Below are 25944 nucleotides of genomic sequence, written 5' to 3' on the forward strand. Positions count from 1 at the left end.
CTGCCTCAGCCGCCCTGGCAGCGAGCGGGGGCGGAGCCGCTCCCGCCGCCCCGCCCGTCAGGCGGCGGACACCGGGCGCGGGGGCTGCCCCGGCACCGCAGCGCCGCAGCCCGGGGACACTGGCGGCTCCTCGGCCAGGTGGGGAGGAGCGGGGGCGGCGGGGTCGGAGCTCCCGGGCGGCAGCCGCGCCCCTGCAGTCACTCCGTCACTGGCAAACTTCGGCTCCGCGCTGGGCCCTCTACCGCCGCGCCCGGGACGGGCTGTAGGGACAGCGTCGCCCCCAGCCTGGGAAGGGTTATCCTGCCACTCCTGCCCTCAGCTGGCGCCGAGGGAGAACACGGCCGCAGGGTACCGAGACCCAAAACCAGGCGAGTGAAGACAGAAGTAGCAGCTCTGAAGAAAAAGACACTTCCCACCCCTTGGGTTGTTGGGGTTTTTTTTGTTAGTTAGAGAACTTGGAGAAAGGAGATCTCTCCCTTTAGTACATATAAAATATTTTAACTAATACTTGGGTTTAACTTGCACTGGACACTTCTCAAAAACGTTGTTTTCCTATACTGTTTTTCTCATTAGTGTGTGCTCTTTTGGGTCAGATAGTAATATATTACGGGTTCCCTGAGAAAGAAAAAAGAAAGATGTGGTGTGTGGGAACTCTTAACCGTTCTCGGGTGGTCACAGAAGATTTACACACTTGGAAACATTTTTTTAAATCTGCCTAGGTACAGGATCCTGTCGAGACTAGAAGCAGGAAGACATTTGCTCAAAACAGAAGGTCTCAGGAATAGTTACGGTTCCTCAATTTCACACTGTCACTCCTGTTCAGTTTTCCGAACAGTGCTCTTAGGGGATGCGCTCAGCAAGCTGCCTGCCCCCAGTCACATTGAAATTGGTGATGGCAGCCAAGGAGGAGATCAAGTTAAGGACATTAGTTCATTTATTACATTTCCAATGTCATAAATTACATTACAATGTACATTTTCAATATAAATTTTTTTTCTTTCTCCTGAGCTTGTCTTTGCTGTATAATCCATACACCGAGTGGAGAAGAAGCTGAGCACATGCAGTTCTTACTTTAAAATCATAGTATTTGTGCTGGTGTCTCAAGTGCAAGATTATTAATGACCAAAATTGTTCTGTGATTAAAATAGAGCAGACAACTCACCACTAAAAAGAGATGAATTTTTTATTAATACCCACCAAACAATACAGAGAAAAAAAAAATCTGCATAGCACACCAATGTTTGAACAAACACAGTAGAAGGACACAAAGAGAACACTACTGACAGAGGTAAGAAACCAAACACACACAAAGAGGGATTGCACAGTTCGGCATTCAGTATCGTCATACATTGTGTGTGTGAGGTGACAGAACAGAAGAGCAAAGGGTCATGACACATTTTATCACCATTTATATAAACTTTAATTCTCATATAGTTAACTTTCGTCTTACTCTTTTTTTTTTTAAATAACTATCAAATTAACAGATAAATTCTCTCTGCAGATTTGAAGAGAAATACTTCTTCAAAACAGGGTACTGCTTTGCTTTTACTTCAATATATTTATCGCCAACAATATATTCACTTTTATGTAATAATCAGATATAATTCTTCCCGGGTAACTAGAAAACTATTTACAACTGAGTTCAACTACAAGCCATCTGATGAACTAACAAATTTGTATTAAAATGTTTTTCTCCAGTATTAAGATTGTCATTATTACAATTAAACTTTAAACTTTACCTTAGAAAGTTACAGTAGTAAATCTTGCTTTGTTTCAAGTTAGGTTTTCTTTTAAAGAGAGGTACTGAAATTATCTATTCAGATCTGCTGAGTTCCAAAGGCAATCACAGCAGTATGTCACATTAAAATATACATATCTAGAAGGGAAGTATCAAATAAAAGTCATTAAATGACTTTATTTGACCTGTCTTAATAAATTTTAAGATATATTTGTATAAATATATATGTAGACCTAGTATTTATTGAACTATGCAAAGAAAAACAGCATGCAATAAAAAGAAAACATTACAGTGTGCCAAGTGCGCTGAAATCAAGTATCATGGATAACTGAAGGCTGTAATTTCTTTTTTCATTGCCTAAGAAGAAAAAAAAGACAAATTAGAAGTCAGTGTGAATACAAACTTAAGAACGCTGTTGACTTCATCAAAAGAAGCAAGAATCTGTGCATACAATTGTTAGTAATGACCTAGCCAATACATGTGCTACCACCATCACTGTTGTTCTATACTCACTGGCTCCGACACATCCGTATGCACCCAAAATAGAGAGTAGACTAGAAAGACTGCAGGGATCTGTATCAAGGGACTACGGATCTCTATCAATGGTGCTTTCAACAGTTAGAGAGGAGACGGTTCCCAAAGAGCCACAACGAAAAGCTGAACTGTTCTTTTCTGCACTCTGAATAAATACTTGTTAAAGTCTTTGTCTTCATACAGTAGAACTTACTCCTGGACTGACTTGTGCAGTCCCTCTGAATAGGAGATATTCTTTGGTTAAAGCTCAAAGAAGTAGAAAACTAACAAAGAAATCAAGTTTTGTCACAAAAGCTCACAAGCCCTAAGATAACAAACAAATCCCTTCTCATGCTACAACCTGTCATTATGATAGATAAGAGAATGGTACATTTTTCAGGAATGGCATCCCAGAATCCAAATAATCCTCACTGTTGCACAGTCAGAGCAAGAGCATCTGATCTGACTCTTTATCAGATGTGGAAGATGATATCAAGATGACCAGGACCCAAGAGAAGAGAAAAACTGGGTTTTTTAAGGAAGACCAAGACACATAAAGAATTTTATCTATTCTTAAGCATGACTACTTGAAAGACAAATGGATTCAAGGACCTTGAAGCTGAAGACTGAGTATCCAACCTATCTAAATCAACTCAACACTGGCAATGTCAGACTGAGAAAATGAGTTCCTGTGGAATATTTCTGCCAAGTTCTGACAATTTGGAAATCCTCTCTTAGAGGAAGAGATTACAGAATTTGACTAGTTAGCATTAAACCTTTATAGGCAGGAAGCTCCCCAGCTATGAAGTTAAAGAGGCATGAGCCATGCTAGTTAAAAAGAAAGTCTGGTGAGGCTAGAGACTAAAGTGTCTTATTCTTGTTATGCCTCATACTTAGTTTCTTTTCAAGAATGGAATGACTACTATACAAGTGTTACCATGTGTGACTGCCCACAAGAGGAGAACGAGGAAGTGACAGACTGAGAAAAGCACCCTTCTTTCACAGCACCCCCAGCACTGAAAAGGTTCTGGAGTTGGAGTAGTGACAGACTGAGGTTAACTGCTTTGAGAGGGCTCGGGGGGGGGGGAAGCCACCATCTTCAAGCCTTTTCCTGCTGAAACTGCCAACAACTAAGCCAAATGCAACAATGGTTTTGCAACATGGATAAATGTCTTCCAGACTGTAATGAACAAATCTTGTAACACAGGCAACTAAGCAGCAGTGAGTAATACTAAATAACCATGATGTTCACAGGGCACACATACTTATGCATAACACACACACACACCCCCCTGTAACAGTGACAAAGTGCTACAAGACAAAAAAAGTTACCTTCACTAATTCGTTTTTGTCACCATCTTCGCGATGTTGGTAAATGCACTGGCTAAGGACAGCATATAGTTTTTCCATGCGAAATATACTGACGTTCTCAGTTACCACGGCAATAGAATGCAACACTTGCTGAAGAAAAAAAATGGAAACCGGAGTTCAGAATAGCACAAGATAAACCATAAACAGAAAAGGTAGGACATGGCACAGGTGTATGGCCAGCTTCCAGTGTGAAACTTTTTAATTGCTGCCACATAAGTGACTGCACACTCTTGTATGTGTCCGTCAAGTTCTAAGCCTATTACCAAGCAAATAAACGAAAAAACCCAAAACCCTAAACAAAAAAAACCAGCCCAAACAAAACCAAGCACCTACAGTTTGGAGGTTCACCCAGCTTATTGTCTGCAAGTGAGTTTCAAAGAGGCTCTGACACAAGCAGCAAGCTCCAGCGGAACCCATGTTAAGGAATCAAGTTTTCTAAAAGATGGATTTCATGACTGTAGCTCTGTCCTCACAGCTGAAACATCTGTAAGGCCTCTACTGTACCACTTCTCCAGTGGGCAGTACCTTCAGAGCACAGGCTGTTGGCACCCTGACTCTAGAGAAACCTATGTGGATCCTCTAAACAGGCAGACATGAACAACAGCTTCCTCACAAGGGGAAGTGGAGGAGCAGGCACCGATCTATCTCTGCTCCTTGGAGACCACTGACAGGACCTGAGGGAAGAGCATGAAGCTGTGTCAGGGAATTTAGGCTGGATACAGGGAAGCAGTTCTTCGCCCAGAAGGTGGTCAGGCAGCAGAACAGGCTCCCCAGGAAAGTGGCCACAGCACCAAGCTTGACAGAGCTCAAGAAACATTTAGACGATGCTCTCATGCACATGGCAGGATTGTTGGGGGGTGCCCTGTGCAGGGCCAGGAGTTGGACTCCATCCTTGTAGGTCCCTTCCAACTCAGGATATTCATCATTCTATGAACACAACCCCAAGAAATTTGCTTGCTTAGGAAGCCTGTCTTAAAAAGTTAATTTCTCTCTTCTCACTCAATTTCTTATCATGACAGGTAAACAGCAGCCCCCCTCTGGTTTGACCCACCTACAAGATCTCAACCAGGCAATTTCCTGAATTCTCCTCACTGCAACATCTCCTAAATAAGGCCAGGTCCTTCTACCCTCTCCAATTCATGCAAAGGAACTCCTTTTACCCCCCCCCTGCAGCTAGTCACATTTTTGACCCTTTCTCCAGCTGTATCCTAGGATAGCAACTTCTCCCCTACAGGGGACTGGAAAAACCTTGTAACACTGTACCTATATGAATGCAATATTCCATCACTGGATTTTGAAAGCATTTGAGAAGAGCAGTATTTTATTCAGGATAAAGGATAAATATACTAAGGATAAAATACTAAAGGATAAAATACAGAGACCTTTAAGTCAGCCTGTTAACTTAAAGTTCAAAATAATCTCAAATAAACTCTTCCAGTTCCTAATAAATGAAAACATGCAAACAGCAAACCAAAACAACCCCCCAGTCCATCATAAAGACTGCCAAGACACTAATAACCAACAGCACTAGCAGTTTGTCAGTGGGCTGTTTTAAAATCTAACAAGTACTTTTACATTAGGAGAGAATGGAATCTCCTAAAATCTAGTTCACCAAAAGCAAGACCAGCTGTGGAAACAACAGTCCTAGTCCATGACAGGTTGAATTATTTCACAAGCTATATATCTCTCTCCTAAATTGTCTGAATTGGCATTGGTTAACAACTGACTTAATTTACAACTCTGTATGTAGCAAGAAAATGTCCTACTTTGGTATCAACAAAATTAAAATTTAAACTTACTTTGAGCTCACAGTAATCCACAAACACTCTCTGTGTGCCAATTTTCATGGCTTTCCCACCACATCCCAGCTGCTTCTCTTCCACCTGAGAAGATCTCGCACGAGTCATACGGTGTACCCACAAATCTGGAATGACATTTCTTAAGTCAGGATTTCTCTTTCTCTGGAATACAGTATGAGTGAAGTATCCCATACTTGGAAAAGAGAACTTCTCTGCAACAACAGAGACAACTGTTATCATTTTTCAGTGATAAATGCTTAACACTTTCACCGCCTTTCTGGAAAAAATCACTGCTCCATAAAAACTAGAAACTTGGACACAAAAGAGCAACACTAGACAAAAAAAGCAGGGTAAAACCAGGAAAAAAAAAAAATCACATTGCCATTGCAGCATTGCACTGTAAAATTCCGAAGTAATTTAGGTTAGAAAACACATCTTACACTCTAACACTAGGACATAACTTTTCTATTCCACACATGACCCTGTATGCACACTGCTTGAAGTACAGCTTTTTAGCTTACGTTTCTTATTGCTGGAAAGATCTTCATGCAATAAAAGAAAGCCAATGATTATTTTTCAGTTAGGTACCATTTGAAAAACAAACTGCAGAATCAGAAACCCAGCAGCTGCAGAAATACATGAGTTTTGCTGGCATAACTTGAGGGGCAGCACCATTATACAAGAAACACTGTGCACTGATTTGAGAGACAGAGAACAGCAATCAAGAAGGCTAAAACCTGGTAAGTAGAGTATCCCTCCTTAGGAAGAAAAAGGGGGTAAATGACCTGTTTGATCTTTCACTTACCATTTGAACCTCCGTCTTCAGAAGTTCCAGCTTTTTGACAATCTGGCATCTCACTCTGCTCTCTAAGGTCTGAATGTTCTCTCTTTTTTCCAGGAGATTTACCCACAAGGAGAACTCTCTCTCTTTCATTTTCTGTCCCATTTTTCTGTCGTTCTTGAAGTACATTTTCATGTTCTTCAATAGGAGCATCCTGAGAGGCTGCAAATTCAGCGCAATCTGTGTTAGACTCTTCATTACTCTCTACTTCATTTTCATCTTCAGGAATTTTATTTTCTTTATTGAACTGAACATTCCTCTTCTTTGCTGCAATACTTGAAGACGCTCTATTCTTTCTGCGTTTTCTTTTTGACTTACCTACAAAGAGATACAAGCAAAAGTCATCCAAAACAAGAAGCATCCTCTTTTTACTTTACTGACAAGGAAAATGACCAAACGAACTCAAATACCACTGCCCATCTCCCTAGACACACGTCTAGAGAAGAAGTTGCAATTTAATGGGGTCAGTTAGCTACTAGATTTTAAAAAATCCAGCTGCAGAATTTAATTCACAAAACTATCAGCTTCAAGAGGTTATGAACACAAAATTCTTACTTTAGATAGGAAGTATTACTGCAAAGTAAGATGATTATAGGTGACTTAGTAAGTGATCTAAATATGTGAACAACAGAAATGCATTTGGAGATGAGCCCTCTAAATCTGTAAACTTCACAAGTTGTACACACCTTGGGAAGAGCTGAAGAGACACTTTTAAGGGAATATTTGTTGGAGAAAAACATCATCCATAGATATTTGCACCTCAAGCTTTCTTACTCAGTTAACCTTGTTCAAAACAAACTTGGCATTTTGCCTTCCAGAAAACCCCACCATTCTTTGTATTCATGGATACCACACATGGCCTATGGTTCAAGACAGTGGCAAAATTCCCAGACATGCCAGCAAGACCAGGACATGTCACACCATGTCGGGTGTTTTAAGTGAAAAAGACCCACGACCCTTTTTTTTTCCCCATGTCTTTTTCATGGTAAAACTGAAAAAATAGTGATCTTTCCTTTACATGTCTATAATTACTGCTCCCCTTTTTTCTAACCCTTTCCCCTTCAGTTGGAAATGACAGTAAGAGGTGGCATAGAGTTTAATGTTTGAGCACAGGGAAGGGGAAAACAGTGCTGCATATAACTGAAAACTAGGTAAGCATTCAGAAACTGCCATGTACAACTTTTCTGACTTTAAGAGGTAGCAATGTAGGAGCCATTAAATATCAGTTGGGCCACCAAGGGCAGTGTCTTACAATGTCAACCAGCCACTGTACTTGAACTTTACAACCACACTGAATGAATGAGCTCTGGATTTATCCCATGTTTTGCAGCATATTAAAAAATTTAATGCCTCTGGCATGAAGGACCAGGCATCACAGGAACCTCTAGGTCACAAGAACAAAGACTTTAGCACCTTCTCCAAGAAGGTCTGAGTAAAACACAACTTGCCCTTAGAACAGGGGGTACTGGCATCTACAGGCCCTGCTGGCATCTTCAGGTTTTCATTACACTTTGGGTCTGTTTTCGTACACCCAGGAACAGAGTCCTCCTTTGGCAATACACAGAAGTAAGAGGAAGCGCAGTCTGAACCTTGCAATAAAGAAGAGAGAGTGAAGAATTGTGTCTTGCATGGCTGGTAACAAATACTGAGACAAGTCTTTAAATCCTCAGTGTCAAAAAATGTACCTCTTTGCTTACGAGATTGTTTGATTTCTTGACAGCGTTGTTCAAAATCTTCATCCATTTCCTCCCTCACTATGGAATAGGCAGTATCTCTCAAAGCACAGGCTCTGTGCCTAAGGAGACGATCTGAAATTTCACAATTGGAATTGAGTACTTTCTACCAGCCAACGAGCTCCTTTATTTTGTTTACTTAGAATGTTTTTGCTCTTGTCATAGGTAGGTTCTGAAAGGTTCTCTCAGTCAATATTTTCAGCATGCCAACAGAAATGTTAATTATTAAAGCAAAAGCAGTAGTTTCCAGTCAACATGTCTATCACAATTTCATGCCCAAATAGTTTATTTGATGCTGCAACACTCACAACTTGGCCAGAAATACTCCCTGGGGATCTTTTAAGTTATGGAATCCCACATCTACTGTACACAGATGACATTTATCAACTTATGCATTTAAAATTTTTACAAATTAGGGATAAAACCACATCCTCACCTCCAGGATCTTTAACTGGGTTGTACTCTAAAGCATTGCTACAGATGAGATCAATATCTTGAAGAAAGTCTCTTGCAGTTGGGTACTGGTGCGTGTCAATTTTGGAGAGAACTGTGGAGAGGTCCATGGGTTGTTTAATAACAGCATTGTAATCAGGTACCTACAAAGGAAATATACGTGCTCAGAGATTCAACACAGCAGCTACCAAAAGTAATTATTTTCATAAAGCCAAATAAAGGACTTCTTAAAAATCCCAATATGACACATCCAAAGCTGCAGAAATTACCCAATTAAGTTTCTTGAAAACAGAAGAGCTATTTCAGCTGGCTTTGAAGAGACTAGAAGAGGAGAAAACAAAGAAGCAGGGAGATCAGAAGAATGTGTGGGGCACAGAAGGGAACTAGCACCCAGAGTGCTACTTCCCAGAGTTTCATTTCCTTGCAGAAAATAACAGCAAAGAAACCTTTCTCAGTAAAGTCACCTGAGATTCTCTTTGTTGTTTGCAGCAAGAAAAAGGCTGCAGGAGTTGCACCTTTGAAGCACCTGTCCTAGGCACCTAAAATGAGACAACTGGACCCAGAGGTGCCAATTTCTTTATTCAGATAATAGAAGGAGATTGATGACTAGTTTAAATGAGGACATCTATGTTTGTTTAGATTATTCACATCTAGAAACTAGAAGGAAAGGAAATAAGCCAGTGGAAATTTGGGGGAGCAGGACCTTACGGAAATGCAAAGCTGTCTCAAATCTCCAGCTGACTTGGAAGTATGTGCCCCAGCTTACATGTATTTAAGGAATTAAATGAGAAGCATATGGGAGGAGGAAAAAACCACACAGCCTTTATGGTTAATCTTATACCAAGGAAAGGCCCCTGAGAAGAGAATCTGAATATCTGACAAATTGCTGCTTCTACTCCTGTTCTTGCAGAAACAATTGACAGACAATTAAAGAGCTTTAGGCTTTATTAAAACAGCCCTAGAAGTACTGTTTATAATTACAGAAAAAAGGAGAGATCTCTGCTTTTTAGTGCTGTAATACACCTACATATGAAAGCCTTTTCATAAGCAAACTGTATTGGCATTTAATATAATTGGCACTTGGACTAGATGATCCCTGTTGGATGACCCTTCTAATGGACATAGTCTCAAGTTTTAAAGAGGTTTTAGGAGGAACACAGTGACTTCAGTGAACACTGAAATAATAGACATGTGAGTGCCCCAAAGAGTCAAAAAAAGTAAAAGCAAAACAAAAATTCACTTCCTGTTTCCTGGAAATTCATTATACTGTGATCCTAAAGACAAAGATAAACCTTCCTAGAAAGGACACACTAACACCGAGGAACATACACAGAGAAATTGTGAATACACACAGCTATAATGGTATAGCACATCAACACTAATTTACCTCCTCTGGGTCAACAGGCTTTGTGAATGCCCTGAAACGTCTGTCAATGACAAGTCTGTGAGTCACATCCCTTAAATAAATCCTCAGTTCACGCAATGTATCCTCTTCCTGCTCCTCCAGCTGTCTTATTTCTTCCTCTGTCAGCTGTCGGGGCTTAGGTGGTGGTGCTACAGGCAGAACTTCCAATGGCTGCCGAACTTAAATTAATGGGAAAATTTTAGTTAATTTAGTTAATTAATTCAAATACAAGCACATGAAAAATAATTGCTAGAAAATTACCCCCAAAGGAAACACTGTATTAGCTGTTAACTTACAGCTAACAAAGTTTCATATTTTGAATATCCTCACCTGAGTTGTTTTTTGATGCAGGAGGTTCAGCAGCTTGCTTCATAACTAAGTCCTCAAAAAAACTTCTTCTTTCAGCACAGGTAGGCCACTGGATTTTGAAAACTTCTTCATGATCCTTATTAAACAAAGCTTTTATCTAAAGCATGAGCAGAAAAGATATTTCAGATATAAGGCTACATACATGTTTTATATTATATTCCAAAACAGTGAGTACCTTTCTAAACTAAGCTGAATACTCACCTGGGTAAGACAAGCTATGCGAAGTCATCTTCTTGGCTTTAAAAGGCAAATTAAAACACCTGCTCTGAGGAATAATACCTTCTAGAGTTTAGGCTACATGAAAAAAACATGTGATAAACCACTGAGAAGGAGGTGACAGTCACCACCTCCAAGGCTAGCTGTTTTGTATCTACCTGCCTTTCTGTTCTTTAGCTCGAATCTTTATGGCAGCTATAGAGGGAACGGGCAAGGTTCAACATACAAATGTCAGCTTTTTGGTAAGGTGGCTTTGAAAATTTTGGTTTTGATAATTTAAATGAGTCTAAAGTTGCATTTTCCAGGTTGCACTCTGTTTTTCCATCTCTGTTACCAAAGGGTATGGAAGTAATTTCATTCCTCATTTTAGAAAGCATTTATTAACAGCATAAAAACTTGCTACCAAGACAAAATAATCGGAACAGCATATTCACATTTTTAACACCTTCCTTTAACACTCTCTGATGTTGTTTCTGAAATCCCAGTGCAGCCTGAGGGGAGGGGGGGTAGTTGTACCACCACAAATGTCTAGAAAGCTCAGCATGTAGTCTTACTGAATCTTGTTACAGAATACAACTAAAAACTGATTTCCAAGTTACTTAAATGGAAGTTGGACCTTATCTTTCTAATTTGTCAAGTTTTCACCTAGATGTAAAAAGAAACTGAAATATTAATGAAATTATTTAAATTTGAAGTTACATTCCATCAGTAACAGTGTGACCACTGTACTTTTTCAGTAAAAACATCTTTCACTTTTCAGTAAAGCAATCTTTTTCCTATCCACATCTCAAGCACTGTATATTCTTCACTGAGCACACACCTCAACATCTTGCAGACACCAAAATGATCACCTGAAGCAAATTTGTACATCTGTCTAATAAGCATCAGTGTGTGAGAAGGGTGAAAGAGTTGGGTTGAAGTCAATCTTTTTACTCAGAAAACGCTTTAGACAAAAGCTTTCAGCATTGTTTTGTCTAAGCAAATTTTAAGAGACTGGGCTTGGATGCCTAAATAATAACAGTATGAATTCTGTTGGCAGAGTATTCCCATGCTTCAAGGAGTTATACAGTAACAAGCAAAAAAGGAAGAGTAAAGTATTGATAAATACCTCTTCTGGGAGATCTCCATGTTTCACATCAGTTGTTGCAAGGAGCAGAACTGGAGCAAACGTTGGAATGTTCTGCAGTAGTGTTGTAAAAACAGCTTTCACTGTAGGTCCAACAGTCTCCCACCACAAAGGGATTTGTGGGACATAAATGATACTTGGTGCTGTTCTTTGAGCTTCTCGCATCAACTGGTAAAATGAAACTCAGGTAAGAAAACTACATCCTGTAGAACAGGATACTAAACTATGTATCAGTCAAACTATCTTATGAAATAGGAGTACATGAAGCTAAAAACATCAAGACAAACCAATAAGTGAACTGCTCCTTAAACAGTAAGGTAAAATTTTCACTTTGAGTCAAACACAGACATGGCTAGACAGACAGAAACAGACTTGAATCTCTGCCTGATTTCAAAACTACTTAGGTGTAAGAGAACTCCTTAAGAGCCCTCAGCCAATCTGGTGGTGTGCCCAAAAAAACAAGACTAACCCTTCATCAAGATGTATTAGCCTAGAGAAATTGCCACACAACTGCAACTACACCAGTTTCAGTTCAGAGCAGGCACATACCTAATACAGACTGGAGCACAGACTCAACAAACAAAGACCTATGTGAGAAGCCTGCTTATAATTCATAATTTCAAGCACATTTTATAAGAGGTGACCATTCTTTTGTCTGCCTGAAGAGCTAAATCACAACTTCTTACTACCAAAGGATCCATCAAACCAGATGATATGCTTTGGAAGAGCACAAGCCACTGTTTACAGATGGCACCTCAATCACAGAAGACAACATGCATCTACTGCCAGAGGGAAGTGACAAATTTCTCCATGTGCCCTCTCAGATTAACAATATTCAGAGAGTTCCTGTCAGAAGGTGGGAAGCGCACATGGTATATCCAGGCAGTGCCTACACGTGTAGTTACATGTCCACAGATGCAACCATCACATAACAAAAGGAAAACTGCTCCTCCTATGTGACAAATGAGCCATGCAATGTGTCTGTCCTGACTCTTACAGCTCCCAAATGCTGCTACTAAAGGTCAAAATATTTTAATACAGTGATGCCAAACAACAACATGTATTCCCGGCCTAAAACTAAAAAAGAAGAAACCAGCACTAATCTGCTTATATTTAATTTTCCTAATGATGGAAAGCACACCAGTGTAAAAATCTAAGTGTTACATGAATTTTAATTCCTTTACTGCATGTACTGCGGCACTACAAACTGTATATGTAAAAAAAGAAACCCTTTCCACCCAAGCCTTGACTGTCCTACAAACACAATAAAAAATAGGGCTTCAGAAAGTGCATGATGCTGTCAAGCTGATGCAGAGCCATCTACTGAGAGCACAGAGCCTTAAGAAGCAATGAAAACTTCCTGTATCCCACAGAGACCAGCAGGATATTTTGCCACAGAGCGCTTTATTAGCAGCACCCCCCATCTTCCCAAGCTGCTAGCAACACCCTCACTGCTCCCTTTCAAATGGAAAGCATGACTATGTTTAACATCCTTATACAGTATCATCCCATCTAGAAGAAAAGTGGATTTCCAGACCGAAGTAAACATAACAGCATATTCCAACCAGGCCTTCTCCACTAACAATGAATTTTGCTTATTTCACTAGTTTATATACAGTTTATATTCAGTTCATGAGTCCTACCAGATTAAAGAGAAAAAAGATACCTGTGCACATGTTTCTTCTGGGGATGTGGTACTAACAAATAAAGCAGGCAGGTCTAGTGTATAAACGGGAAACTTCTCCAGGGCATGGATTACTGCAGGTGCCAGATGAAAAGCCTGCCCACACCCTGGATCTTCAACTAATAAGAACCGTGGCCTGAAAGATGTTGGCTGGCAACGAGGATTTCTACAACAGTAAGAAAAAAACAAGTTTAAAAACAAGGGATTAATAGGCACCCAGATGTTGAAGTTTTTTCCTATATGCTTTCTTTTTGTAAATATGCTCCATTTCCCACCAAATAATAAGCTCGTCTGTGAACAGGAAGACTACCAAAGCCTGTTTTCTCAAAAACTGGTACCATGTCTCCACTAAGAAATCCTGCCAGTCAGTCCCCAGCATGTCTGCCATTCCTTTAGCTGGGTTAAGTAAGAGCTCTTAAATCCTTCAGGGAAACTGTCCAGCCAAATACACACACAACCGGTCAGTAACCTGATATGGGGCAGAACAACAACTCTTTCTTTAAGCACAAACCAATCTGGGTCTCTTCACTCCATGCACACAACCATTTTCAGTGTGTCTTGACTTCAAGTAACTGAGATCTCTACACCTGCTGAGTTCAGCTAAAATTTGGCCATAGTGCCTGGAGATGGTGGTAAGGAAGAAGAAAACCAACATTTCCAGGAAAAAAAAATTAGAGTGGGCACTGAAACACATTAGCTGTATCTGAAGAAGCATACAATTGGACTGGTTAAATTACTTCTATGGTTTCATCTTTTGAATTGTCTATTCATTTCCTAATCATCTTGTTTTACAAGCATGAAACACACTTGAGAAGAGGTTTGTGGGTTTTTCTACCACAAGACTGTTGTACCTTTACTCGCTCAAGTCAAAGATCCTTGAGACCAAGCTCAGCAGGTCACATTTTCTGGACAGCATAGCAATAGAAAAGGAGAATAACTGACACCCAACAGTGAAAACAATAATCTACTGCTTCAGCTCTTGGTTTACACAACTTCCACAATAAAACATCAAAAGATTAACAAACTCTGTAGGTTAAACATACAAAATGCAGACTTTGTTTAAGTTTTTCTCACAGTGTTTTAACAAGCCATTTCTCAATTTTATTTCTGGTTTAACAATCTTGGAAGGCAGAAGGGCAAAAGATGGCTACACAAATCCTTAGGGTTTTTTTAAGCTAAAAGGGCAGACAGCCACATTTCTTGGGTCTTGAATTGTTCAAGGAATACCATGGATTAAATCGACATGTTCTAATAATCTGTGGATCACTTTGACTTAGGCAAATAGGGCTGGGCATGTCAGGGCAGTGTGTTTGGTTAGAACATTAGTACCCAGCTAGATCTTCACGCTTCTTGCAAACATTAATCAACCCAACTCTTGCTGGGGGCTGCAATAAAATAAAAGGCATTTACATCTTCCGTAAAAAGTGAGTTTTCCCAAGTGTGAGATCCTGAAGAAAATACTGTAGTAAAAAACCCCAAACTTATCTGCAAACAGATCATTCCTTCATCCCTCACAACAGAACAGTTTACAGACCTGGCCATCTTAAAAACGTAAACATAAAGGGGACAAATGAGACCTGTTTAAAGTGAGGAATTCTGCCTTTTCACGATCAGGCATTTTATGAGTTGGCTTCTCTTCAAAGATTGATGGTGATTCCTCTTCACTGTCAATCACATCATTTCCTAAAACAGGATTTAAGGATGAGAGCTTTGTTGACTTTCTTGAATAGTCCAAATCTCACTCTTGCATTAACACACCTTTGAAATCAGTGCAGGAAACCATTCTCCTGTATTTTGTTTGAGGGCACACACTGAATGCTATTTTCTGAAGAGTTCATTTTACCACAGATCTAAGGAGATTGCAGTCTCTACAAAGCTGTCCTATGTCCCATGATTTGCATCAGGTTTCTCTGTTGACAAAAACTTGGGAGGTTTCTTTTCCTTAGAATAAAGTTGATTAGGAACAACATCTGTAGTTCCAGACATCTGAAAAACCTAATGAGGCCACTGCTTTTTGGAACAGGTTCTCCCACCAGATGTGGGGAAATTAAGTGAATGCGATGGCCACAGACTTCCTTTTGTCCAGAACTAGTCAGTCAGAATATAAAGACCCACACAACTTCAAAATAAGGCTCCTCAAGATCACGAAAGGAGAAGATAATGGGAGCTGGACAACAGAGAGGGGGTGCAATTACCCACCTCCCAGCCCCAGTGCTTTCATTGCATTGATGAGTCTCTGTTTTATCAATGCAAACAATCCCAGCTCTACTGGGAGCAATACTGGGAGAACAGCCTCCAGAGATTAGCATGGTAACTAACTATTCACAGGCCTCCATTAATCAAGAGAGAGTGTATCAATTTTTATTTGTTCTCACCAACTGACAAATTACACCTGATCAAGGCTGATACAGTCAGGACCATGAGCTCACTTATGCTATGGAAGCCAAGCCCTAACGTACAACTACTAAAACACTGCGTATAGCAAGTCATTTATGGCTCCCATCCAGCACTGTGCACATGCAGATTATAAACCTGAACTGTTATTATGGCTGAGAGGTTTGTGTGTGTTATTGCACATATCAGAAGCTTTTGCTTTGGCAGAATTTTAAACAACTGGATGTTATTGTTATACCTTGCTGTTGGTCCTTCTTCAGTGCAAGCTCTGCGTGGGGAAATACTCTCTGCAAGGCTTGTAAAATTCTTTCCAGAGTATTTTCTAACAGTGGTTTTAAAATAGGTGATAGCGCTCGTCCAGGTGAAGCCACAGCCCTCTGGGAAGCTGGAACAGTCTTCTGCATGGCCATGACAAAATCCTTTGCTGTTATTTTAATTGAAGCAATGTCCAACTGCAGTTTCTCACTCCTTTCATATATCTGAGGATAGCGGCGGCGCAAAGCGCAGAGAGCAGCTTCAGCACATAAGGCTTTAATATCAGCACCACAGTATCCTAATAAACAAAGCAAGAATCAAATGTTATGTCAGGCTCAGGCAACACTGAAGTCAAGGCCAAGATTTCTAAAGTGCAACAATGAAAGACTTTGCATGCAGCCAAAAATTAAGAGAGTAAGGGACAATTTATAGAATTACTGCACTGCAGAGAAGTTTTGTTATGTGTCTCACAGCCTGATATCCTGCACCAAGGAAGCAGCCTCCTAGTCAAAACTTTACTCCTGGGAAAGACGGCTTAAACCCATTCAGTGTTCTGAGAAAAAAAAGAAAACTGAAAGCAGCATCTATCTTGATTTGCTCTCAAGACATGCCAGATGCCTCACTGCCTCGCTCTACAGCGACGCACAAGAGCTCGAAAACTGCCTGGAACAAGTTCCAGTTCCCCGTGACTCAAGTCGTGTGCAGTAACCTACACTGTTTTCAAACTCACCAACACATTTCTCAGCCAGCTCTTCAAGAAACTTGTCCAATGGCTTCAGGGTCCAGTCTCGTGTGTGGATTTTGAAAATCTCTTTTCTCGCCTGAAAACAAAACACTTGCATTTTAGTTTGCCCTAAATTTTCTCTTAAAACCACCACTACATAAAACCCCCAAAACCCTCACACTAATACCAATACTTTTCTTATCTGCTAAACTCTGAAGTATTCTAAAGGTCATTTAACATGCTCTGTTTTTTCAAGCAGGAAATTTCCTAATTCTAAATTCATTATATTAAACTCTTACTGGGGACTGCAATAAAATAAAAGGCATTTACATCTTCCATAAAAAGTGAGTTTTCACAAGTGTGAGATCCTGAAGAAAATACTGTAGTAAAAACCCCCAAACTTATCTGCAAACAGATTTTTCGCAGAAAATTCTCTCAAATTCAGCAAAATTTCATAGTGACAGTCTCATTAGTTCATCATATTTGCTATTCTGCCAGCTCATGCAAGGAAAACAGTCCTAGCACTCCATTCCCTACTGCTAATGTTACTACCAAGCAGAACAATAATTATTACTCAGATTACTGTCACTCATCCAGAACATGTCAAATGTTGCCTATACCCATCTCTAATCTTAGCAGGACTTTCACTGAAGTATTTCATGGTATACAGACTAATTATGGCAGATTTCTAAAATTCTTCCACAGTGGGGTAGCGTGTATTAGACCTGTTTCATAGCACCTCCTCTCCTTGTCCTGGGAGCAGATAAAAACTGAAGAAAAATGTTTGTATTAAATGCACTCTTTAGTGCACTCTTACTAGCCTTCAATCCAGCACTTTACAAAGGTGCTAAGAAAAAGAACTGCGTTCCAAGTTTTGCCCACTACCCCCACCCACAATATTTTTTTTATTGCCTATTGTCATTGAACAAGAAGCTTCCCTAGCCCTGCACCTGTGCAGTGACTTCAAATTTTTATCCCAATCCCTATTACTAAGTACCAGAAAGAACATCAGTTCCTAACATACTTAATTGGTTCCAGCACCAGTCTGGATCAAAGTTTTTGTTACCAAAAAAGAATTCTTGTCTGCACATCATTTCTTTCAAGTTCACAGTGCTATAGCAGTACTTCTCAACTAATTCATACAGTCATTTTTAAACATTTCGGTGAGTAGCAGCACTCCATTTTCTTTGCTGGTCACAGAGAAACCAAAACTAATAGAGAACTAACTACCTATTAGTTAGGTGAAGGCAATCAGCTTAATGATACATATTCAGTGCCAGGTCTGCCCTCCACAGTACAGCACAGTCTCTCCAGACAGCCCTCTTTTGTCCAAGCAGTACAGTACTGAGGAGACTGTCACTGCTCCACAATCCTGCTGTGTTGCAGGGGTTTCTTACAAAGATGGACTCTGCCACACTAAGCACTGAGGTTGAGTTGAAGTTCTGACCTCTTTGTTTGGCAAGCTGAAGAGGAATTCTCGATCAAAGCGTCCTGGTCTTCGTAAAGCAGGATCTATAGAATCCAGCCTGTTGGTGGCTCCAATTACCACAACCTCTCCTCTGCTGTCTAAGCCATCCATAAGTGCCAGAAGTGTTGATACAACAGAGCTAAGAGAAGAATACAGTTTTCACTCAGCAGTTTAGTTAATTTTCTTCAGTTCCACATAATCACTAATGCTCACTCAAAAAGGACAAGCTCTTTGTAGATGCTGAAAGACCTGGCAGAGAAATTTTCCTACATTTTAGAGCTGCTTGTGAGAGTCTCCTTTCTCAGGCAAGCCAGCTGTAAACAGCGTAGAGAGTTTTGTAAACCAAGACTTTATCTCACAGGTGCAAACTTGTTATGCACAGTCTTGTTTTCCACACTGAAGAAAATCTTTTGAAATGGGCATCGTAGCATTCAGCCAATCACTCTGGGAGGTGTATGGTAAAGCACCCAATAATGTTATACCACTTTTGTGAACAATGCTATATAAATGAGTCTGTAATTAATTAAATAATCCCATTTATCCTGGACTTCTGTGTAGTTTTTCTCACTGTCCCTGTGGACAACAGCAACACATTGACAAAATGCTGACAAGAAAAAGACCAATCATTTTAAGACATGACAAAATAGATAAGGTATCACAGACCTTGTGCTGGTATCAAGTTTAGTGAATTGTTTTTAATTACTATTTAAAGATAACGTGAAATTAAGTAATACTGAATTACTAGTTTTCAGGATAAATGAATGTGTCACATCAAGTTAAATAGGTTGTGGTCTCTTTTTCACAAAGATCAAGCAGCTTCTAAGTTGACACAAAACATGCCCTACCTATGAACCTGGTCTTGTTTACTGGACCGTACAGGAGCAAGACCATCGATCTCATCAAAGAAAATAATTGAAGGTCGCATCTGGTAGGCCTACAGTGAAAATACAGGAATATTGACATCAGGAAAGCAGCACTGTTTGGAGAAGAAATGCACAAACAACACTGTGATTGCAAAGTCCCTGGAAGTAGATTTTTCAGATGAGCATCAGGGATTCCAGTCATTGATCCACAGTAGTAGTGTCGTAACATTAGGCAGTAGCCTAGGTCAACCCACTGAGATAGGTGACAGGAAACAAATCACACCACTGGTTTTTACAGCTATTTGGCAACCACCAAGAACAGAGCCAGGACTTAACTGTACTACAAGTTCTGGAAGCAACCTTTGTTATCAATTTAAAAATAACCATGGTTTCAGCCTGCATTTTTTTCCCTCTGACCAAAAGTCAGCACTTCTTGAAAACTTTTTTGTGGCTGTTTGGATTTTTCTTTCCTGAAGCAAGGAGTTGCGAGTGCATGTTGCTTTGCAAGGTTCTCTTGACTGCTTCACTAATTTTTCCTAATGCATCTCAAAACTTCAAGCCCCTAAAAATGTTACTGAAAAAGGAAACACTGACAATCCCACTTCAATGGAAGGAGTTGACAAAACATGAAAGAGAGTTGTTCTTGACCACAGGAAGTTAGTTACAACTCAGACAGAATGTAATGTACATTTCAACTGTACCTGATCAAATAACAAACGAAGCTGTCGTTCAGATTCCCCGACCCATTTACTGAGGCAGTCAGCACCTTTTCTCATAAAAAAGGCTACTCTCCTGTCACCTTGGCTACATTCATTAGCAAGTGCACGAGCAACCAATGTCTTTCCAGTCCCTGGTGGGCCATAGAATAGACAGCCTCTGCAATTTAAAAAAAAAAAGAAAAAAAAAATTCACATAAGAAAAATACCAGAGAAGTACCTGTTACCACCCTCATCCCTAAAGCATACAACTGTTTTCTCCTAAACAAAGCTCTCTTCATTGTTTGTAATACTTTTAAAGTTACAGAAACCAAAGAATCTGAAGTCCTATTTCAATACACCATGACTGAGTGCTGATGACCAAGAATATATAAATCTAACAATTAAATCTCTAATAACTTCATTTCATAATACAGAACTCATTCAGCTGTGTAAAAAGTGGACAGATGCATTTTCTAGCCCAAGCACAACAAGCACTGCAAGGTTCTAGTTACAAGTCAAATCAATTGTAAAACTGCTACTGGAACTCTTGAAAAAAAGAGTTGGTGGAACAGACAACTGGACTTCCACAAAACGAACTGCAGTTGACTACCACTTACAAACTGATCAAGTCCACTTGCATGTGGAACTCAAAACCAGTCCACCTCCCCCTTTTGAAAGGCAAGACACTTTTAAAACAGTCTTACCACACTGTAAATCTTTGAACCCACATGTACGCTGGATTCTATCAGTTTTTTTAAAAATTACTTTTTCCTAGTGCTAAAAAACCCCCAAACAATCAACACTTAAAATTCTGAAGCGTGGAAACAACAATAGCGCAGTTGAATATTTTCCTGAAAATAGGTGAAGTAGAATTTACAGTTTTCAATGGCATCCCTTACCTTGGAGGTTGAATTTTGAACCTCTCAAAGACTTCTGGATAAAGCAATGGAAAAACCACCATCTCTTTTAAAGCTGAAATGTGGTCAGAAAGACCACCCACGCCATCAAATCGTACCTAAAGATGAAGACACCATAACGCATTTTAGATGTTAAAGCTGTAACCTTGATAGAGTTCTGTCTTGGGGTGACTTTGTGATGTGTATCCCATATCGCTGCCCTATGCCCAGAAATTAATTCTTGTGCCTTTAAACTTTATTTTTCCTGGACCTGGTGGGGGAGGGGTGGTTGTGACTTCCCTCAGAGGATATATTTCTAAATTTGGCCAAACCGGAACAAATTCCATCAGAAATTAGATGTCAGCACAAAGGAAACACTCATGCCAATTTTCAAACTGCTTGAAACAAAACTGTAAGCCAAGGTAGTTGTAGACAGAGCATTACTGAAAGCTTTCAAAATTACTGAAAATGTTTCTCTGACACAATGAAGTAAAAGTACTTACTGAACAATCTATTTGCACTGGATCAACATCAGCCAGACTCGCTCCAATTTTCATGCGGTCCTTGTGAACTCCCTTTAAATCACTTTTCCGAAAGTTGACAGGAAGAGACCTGATTTGAATTAAGGAGAAAAGGAAAGGCGCTTTCTAACTTACAGCGTGGATTTTTGATTTTCTAATAACAGCAAGTGAATGCAGATGACCTTACAAATGAGTATAAACTTCCTGAATTGTTAAATATTTGTTCCAGCTGTTTTATGTTTAGTGTCCATGAGTAAAGAAAGGAAAATAGTTACTCCAGATATTAAACTGAGTTAATTATTTTAACAGCTCTTAGCACTTACGAATATCCATGCCAGTCAACAGAGCATATATAGGAATACAAGCTTAGAACAAGTTATTCCTTATGTGCAGACCATGGATTGACAGTGATTCGTATGAGGAAGAAAACTGCCCCTCCCAATCCCCAAACACACTGATATCTTTCAGATACTTTTAACTTCTATATTAGAAAAGTTACAGCCCAACAGGATACTTATTTCAGTTGGTATTAAGATTATAAAGGCTCCCTATCACTGCCAGTCCTTCCCAAAGCCTCTGGAACCTGTGTGCCAGAAGACTAGTCAGAAAGACATCAGGCTGAAAACATATTTGTTAGACTGTTACTAAAACAGTTTTTCTAGAGCATTTGTTAAGAAACCAAATCTCTGTCACTTCCTCTATTTATAACATTCTCTGTTATGGTGGTTTTCTTTCTGAATCAGCTACCGTAAAGCACAGGAGCAGCAGAATTTTATATTAAGAAGTTTTATCAAAGTGTTGCTACCCCCCTTCTCACCTAGAAATCAAATTGCTTATTAAAATCAATTCTAAAAATCCAGCTGTAGAGTCCAGTTACAGCTGTATAAACAGATACAATTGCCAGAATTTACAAACTGAACAAGATTAAGATGGTTACATCTTCCTGACTGTGAAGTGTTAAGTCCTCCCAAGTAAACTCTGTCCTCCCCTGTTCTCCAATTGCACTAACCTTCTTAAATTTCTGTTGTTCCTCTGCCTCTCAAAATCCTCTTCATCATCAGATGAGGAAGAGGAATCACTGCTGGGGACTGTGTGTCTCCGTCTGCAAACATTCAAACAATTAAAACAATTAAAATAAACACTAAGTAATATCAAGATTTAAGTGAACACTATCTCAGTTTAGCTTGAGATCTAGTAAGTTTCCAGATAATTGTACTCCATGTGAATCTGATTTTAAAGTACATTATGTGATTTTCCTTGTGACCGCAAAACTTGATTTTTATTAGGAAGGTAAAATGTTTAACCAGTGTAAAAAGAAATATCTTAACCAAGTTACTTTTTGTCCACTCTTTCACACACAAATCAAGTTTCACTTAGCATTATGTATCCACTCTGTGAAACATCAACCTTTTAATTTCAAAATTTGGTTTCAAAACCACCTCCTTCCATAACTGCCTGCTTTCAAGGACGCTAAACAAAGTGCTCCTATCTAGCAAGGAATGGCATTCAACACTTGTAGGATCCTAAACCTATTTGTCATTGCTACTCCAATTTGTAATTTAGAATTTCATTTAGCATTTTTCTTGCTTTAAATATAGTTTCATACAGAAACTGATTCCAAAGAGAAACCCGAATCAGTATCTGAGTGATTAAAAAAAAATTTCATTAAAACTTCCATACAGGCTCTCTCTCTAAGTGAATTGTCTTTGGTTTTAAGAAAATAATTTGCATCCTTCAAGATACAACTGTCTGAGATTTTCAGAGGGAGAATTTGGCTTCAATTCCAAAACAAATTAATTCAGTTATACAGAGTTAGCTATAACCCTCATCACCACCACAAAAACTGCATTTTCAAATAAAATCTAATGGCCAGTAAAAAGGATGGGCTTCCCCCCAATATTTGCTTTCTTTATACTCTCAGACTACCACAGCAATAACCATACTGTTAATATCGAATTACAAGTCCAAAAACTCTTGAAAGCAGTATTCAGTCATGTGACTGACAGCACTACTGAGAAAGAACTATCACTAAACAAACTCATACCTGTTAGTTCCCTTGCATGAATCTCTCTGTCTGACGGGCGAAGACCTGTCAGCAAAATACATCTTACGTTGTCTTGGTTCTGTTGAAAGCAGAAAAGGTTAATGTTACAAACAAGTTTAAGAGAAAGCAGGATACTAAAAGAGGCAGAGAATGAGATGTGTATCACCCATTTCTAAGTTCTGGGGAAGTTTCAAGGGTGGGGGGGAAGAGGTTTTTTTAAAAATCAGTGCACAATAAAAGCAAAAACATACACACCTGATTTTTAAGAACTGAAAACCACAAGAGTAAGATCATCAGGTCTGTTTAATTACTATTCTTTCAAGGATACCTAGGTAGTATTTTTATTGAAAAACAACAGTAAGGATGCCAAAAGGAAAAGAAATAGAATGTGCACAGTATATATGCATTTAACAAAATGGCAGGTAAGATATTTAAATAGATGTTGAGTGGGTGTATACAGTTTCATTCTAAAAAAAGCCCTGTAACACTCCCACTTCCATGCAAGAAATTAGTTCTTATGAGAAGTTGTGCCTGTAACCTACTTTGCAATGGAGCTTGATAACGCTCAACAGTTTTCCTCTGCCGAAAGGAGTAACGCTTTCGAGTGTCTTCACCATCGTCTTCTTTGGCTTCACTTTCTTCTGAGGAACCCCCTGTGTATCAACATCATGTTCCACTGTTTAAGTACTGTTGCAAATATGAAATTTTAAATGCACTAGTGTATCCCCACTTGTCCACAACCTTTTCTGTTGTAAGCGCTTTGGAAAAACGACAACCTCTTTTTTCCTCTGCAAACCTGTTCTGAGCTCACTACAGTACAGCCCTAGAGTCTGTGACTGTGGCTTGTAATGTCAGTGGCAGCATAGATTCTTTTTAATAGATGAAAAATACCCAGTAGTTCATCCCATCTCAATTATTTAAGACAAAGCTTTTGGCTAGAGCATAGTCAAGAAAATTCAAAACAGAATTATCCTACAACACTACCTTGATTATCAGCTATTTCTTCGTCAGTCCTTTCCATATCGAGGCTTTCCTTAAAGGAAAAAAAAGAAACATGAAAGACCAGTCACAAATAAGCAGAAAACCTGTGGGCATATTTGGTGCCTGTGGAGTATCATTACCAAGGCACTCCATATACACAGAAGATTTAATGATTGTACAGCAAGAGAGAACAGGAATATCATGCTAGAATCCAGGATTAGTAAGATTAATAACAAGGGTTTCCACTCAAACAGGAATGCAGATCCAAATAAAAAAATCTATTGAAAGCAGGCTATGAAGATGTTTAAAAACCAAATTGACTGCCATTCAAAAGGACAGTGGATTAACTTAATTTAATAAAGCAGAACTAAAACAGAGGAAATATGATGGCTGTCTATCATTTTAACATGAGTTCCTCTCGGGGTAGGGAAATAGTTTCCCTGTGTGAAATACCCTATTTATAAAAAAACAGCAAAATAAATTAGTATCTACTTCTTCTGTGTCGTGGAACTCCTCCAGGTCTCCCATCCTTCGCCGTCTACGCATCTTCTCCATGTCATCCATTTTTTGCAAGACTGCTTCTGCAGTACTAAGATACAAAGTTGACACAAAAAACCAAAAATATGCAAATACAAAAAAAAGCCCATTTAGAACAGCAGACAATGACCAAACCATTTTAATACAGTGGGCACAACGCAAGAGTCATTGACACTCAGCCAAATTTTTCAACACTACTTAAAAATTAGGTCAAATGTTTACTTTTTTATGGAGAGAATTAAGAACAAATGTTTGAGGATTTGCAAACATGCATTGTTTTCAGGTTTATTTACCCCTCTTGCTGAACAGAGTAAAAAAAACTCAACTACTTTAGTAGGAGAAGAGAATTCTGAAGATCATAGTAAGGTAACAAAGAAATTATGGCAGCTTTTCATAGTACTTAGGTTGCTCTGCATGATAGCATTGAGTCACTTCGTTCACATCCTCCTTCAGACAACAGATTGCTTATTCTTCTCTACACTGCTATTAAAGTTTCATGTTGCTTTTTAGTGACTACTTATGCTAGACACAACACCTTACTGCTGTTACACTTTGCAAACCTTTCAGAAAACAAATTTCAGTCTGGGCTTCCTTCACAAGGGGATTAAGCCACAGGCAGAAACACTAGGATTGCTTCACTTTGCCAGTATCCAACTTTCCTTAGTATCTTAAGTTAAATCTAGTGAAAGTCACAACATAAACTGATTGTTTTGGTTCATAAGAAAACATTTAAACCTACCCAGCACATAGATACCAGACCAGGCTGCTCAAAGTCCCAATGTGACCTTGAACACTTCTGGGGACTGGGCATCCACAGCTACTCTGGTCAACATATTCCAGTGCCTCAGCACCCTCACAGTAAACAATTTCTTCCTAGCATCCAATCACTCAGATCTAGCACATATCTAGCAGCTCATAGGGAAGTCTCAGCCTGACCAGTGAATGCAAATAGCTCTTGCTGCTAGGAAAAACAATACCTTTTCCTGCTGTGAAAAGAAGGAGAAAGTCCCTAGCCATATTTTGCCATAGTACAAAGAGTTGCTAATAAGGCTCATTGTAGTAGCTTTGCAAGATGAGAAAAGCCTCCTTACTTTGTTATAAGTTTGTCAAACAAAACAGAGTCATTTGTAGTGGTGTAACGGCTTTGTCGAAGCCTGCAGCTGCGGCGAACCTCCAAATCCCCATTTTCTTCATGGGCTTGCTCAGCAGCTTTTGCATCAGCTCTGGTCTTCAGTGTTCTGGACACTAAAATGCAATAATACATAAAACTTCCTGTGATGGGAAATATGTCAGTCCCTTTAATTCACTCTTGCTC

At 39.4% G+C, this 25944-nt stretch overlaps 1 protein-coding gene across 1 annotated transcript in view; it reads right to left on the reverse strand.

Annotated features, from left to right (window-relative positions):
* Positions 1-1165: 1165 nt before the first annotated feature.
* Positions 1166-25944, reverse strand: part of ATAD2 (ATPase family AAA domain containing 2) — a 31156-nt gene continuing 6377 nt past the window's right edge. Inside the window, 25 exon segments of the mRNA XM_042035786.1 lie at positions 1166-2095; positions 3584-3712; positions 5422-5546; positions 6227-6580; positions 7711-7851; positions 7948-8070; positions 8432-8591; positions 9836-10032; positions 10184-10319; positions 11547-11732; positions 13231-13414; positions 14826-14931; positions 15881-16195; positions 16628-16718; positions 18069-18228; positions 18935-19023; positions 19654-19828; positions 20550-20665; positions 21050-21158; positions 22077-22169; positions 23112-23190; positions 23654-23764; positions 24096-24144; positions 24585-24681; positions 25721-25874. Coding sequence (XP_041891720.1) covers positions 2057-2095; positions 3584-3712; positions 5422-5546; positions 6227-6580; positions 7711-7851; positions 7948-8070; positions 8432-8591; positions 9836-10032; positions 10184-10319; positions 11547-11732; positions 13231-13414; positions 14826-14931; positions 15881-16195; positions 16628-16718; positions 18069-18228; positions 18935-19023; positions 19654-19828; positions 20550-20665; positions 21050-21158; positions 22077-22169; positions 23112-23190; positions 23654-23764; positions 24096-24144; positions 24585-24681; positions 25721-25874 — 3518 coding nt within the window. The 3' untranslated portion in view covers positions 1166-2056.

This window comes from Corvus kubaryi, unplaced genomic scaffold, assembly GCF_017639235.1.
Source record: "Corvus kubaryi isolate FWS band 111438036 unplaced genomic scaffold, C.kubaryi_AGA036_p1.0 37385, whole genome shotgun sequence".
Taxonomy (NCBI): Eukaryota; Metazoa; Chordata; class Aves; order Passeriformes; family Corvidae; genus Corvus; species Corvus kubaryi.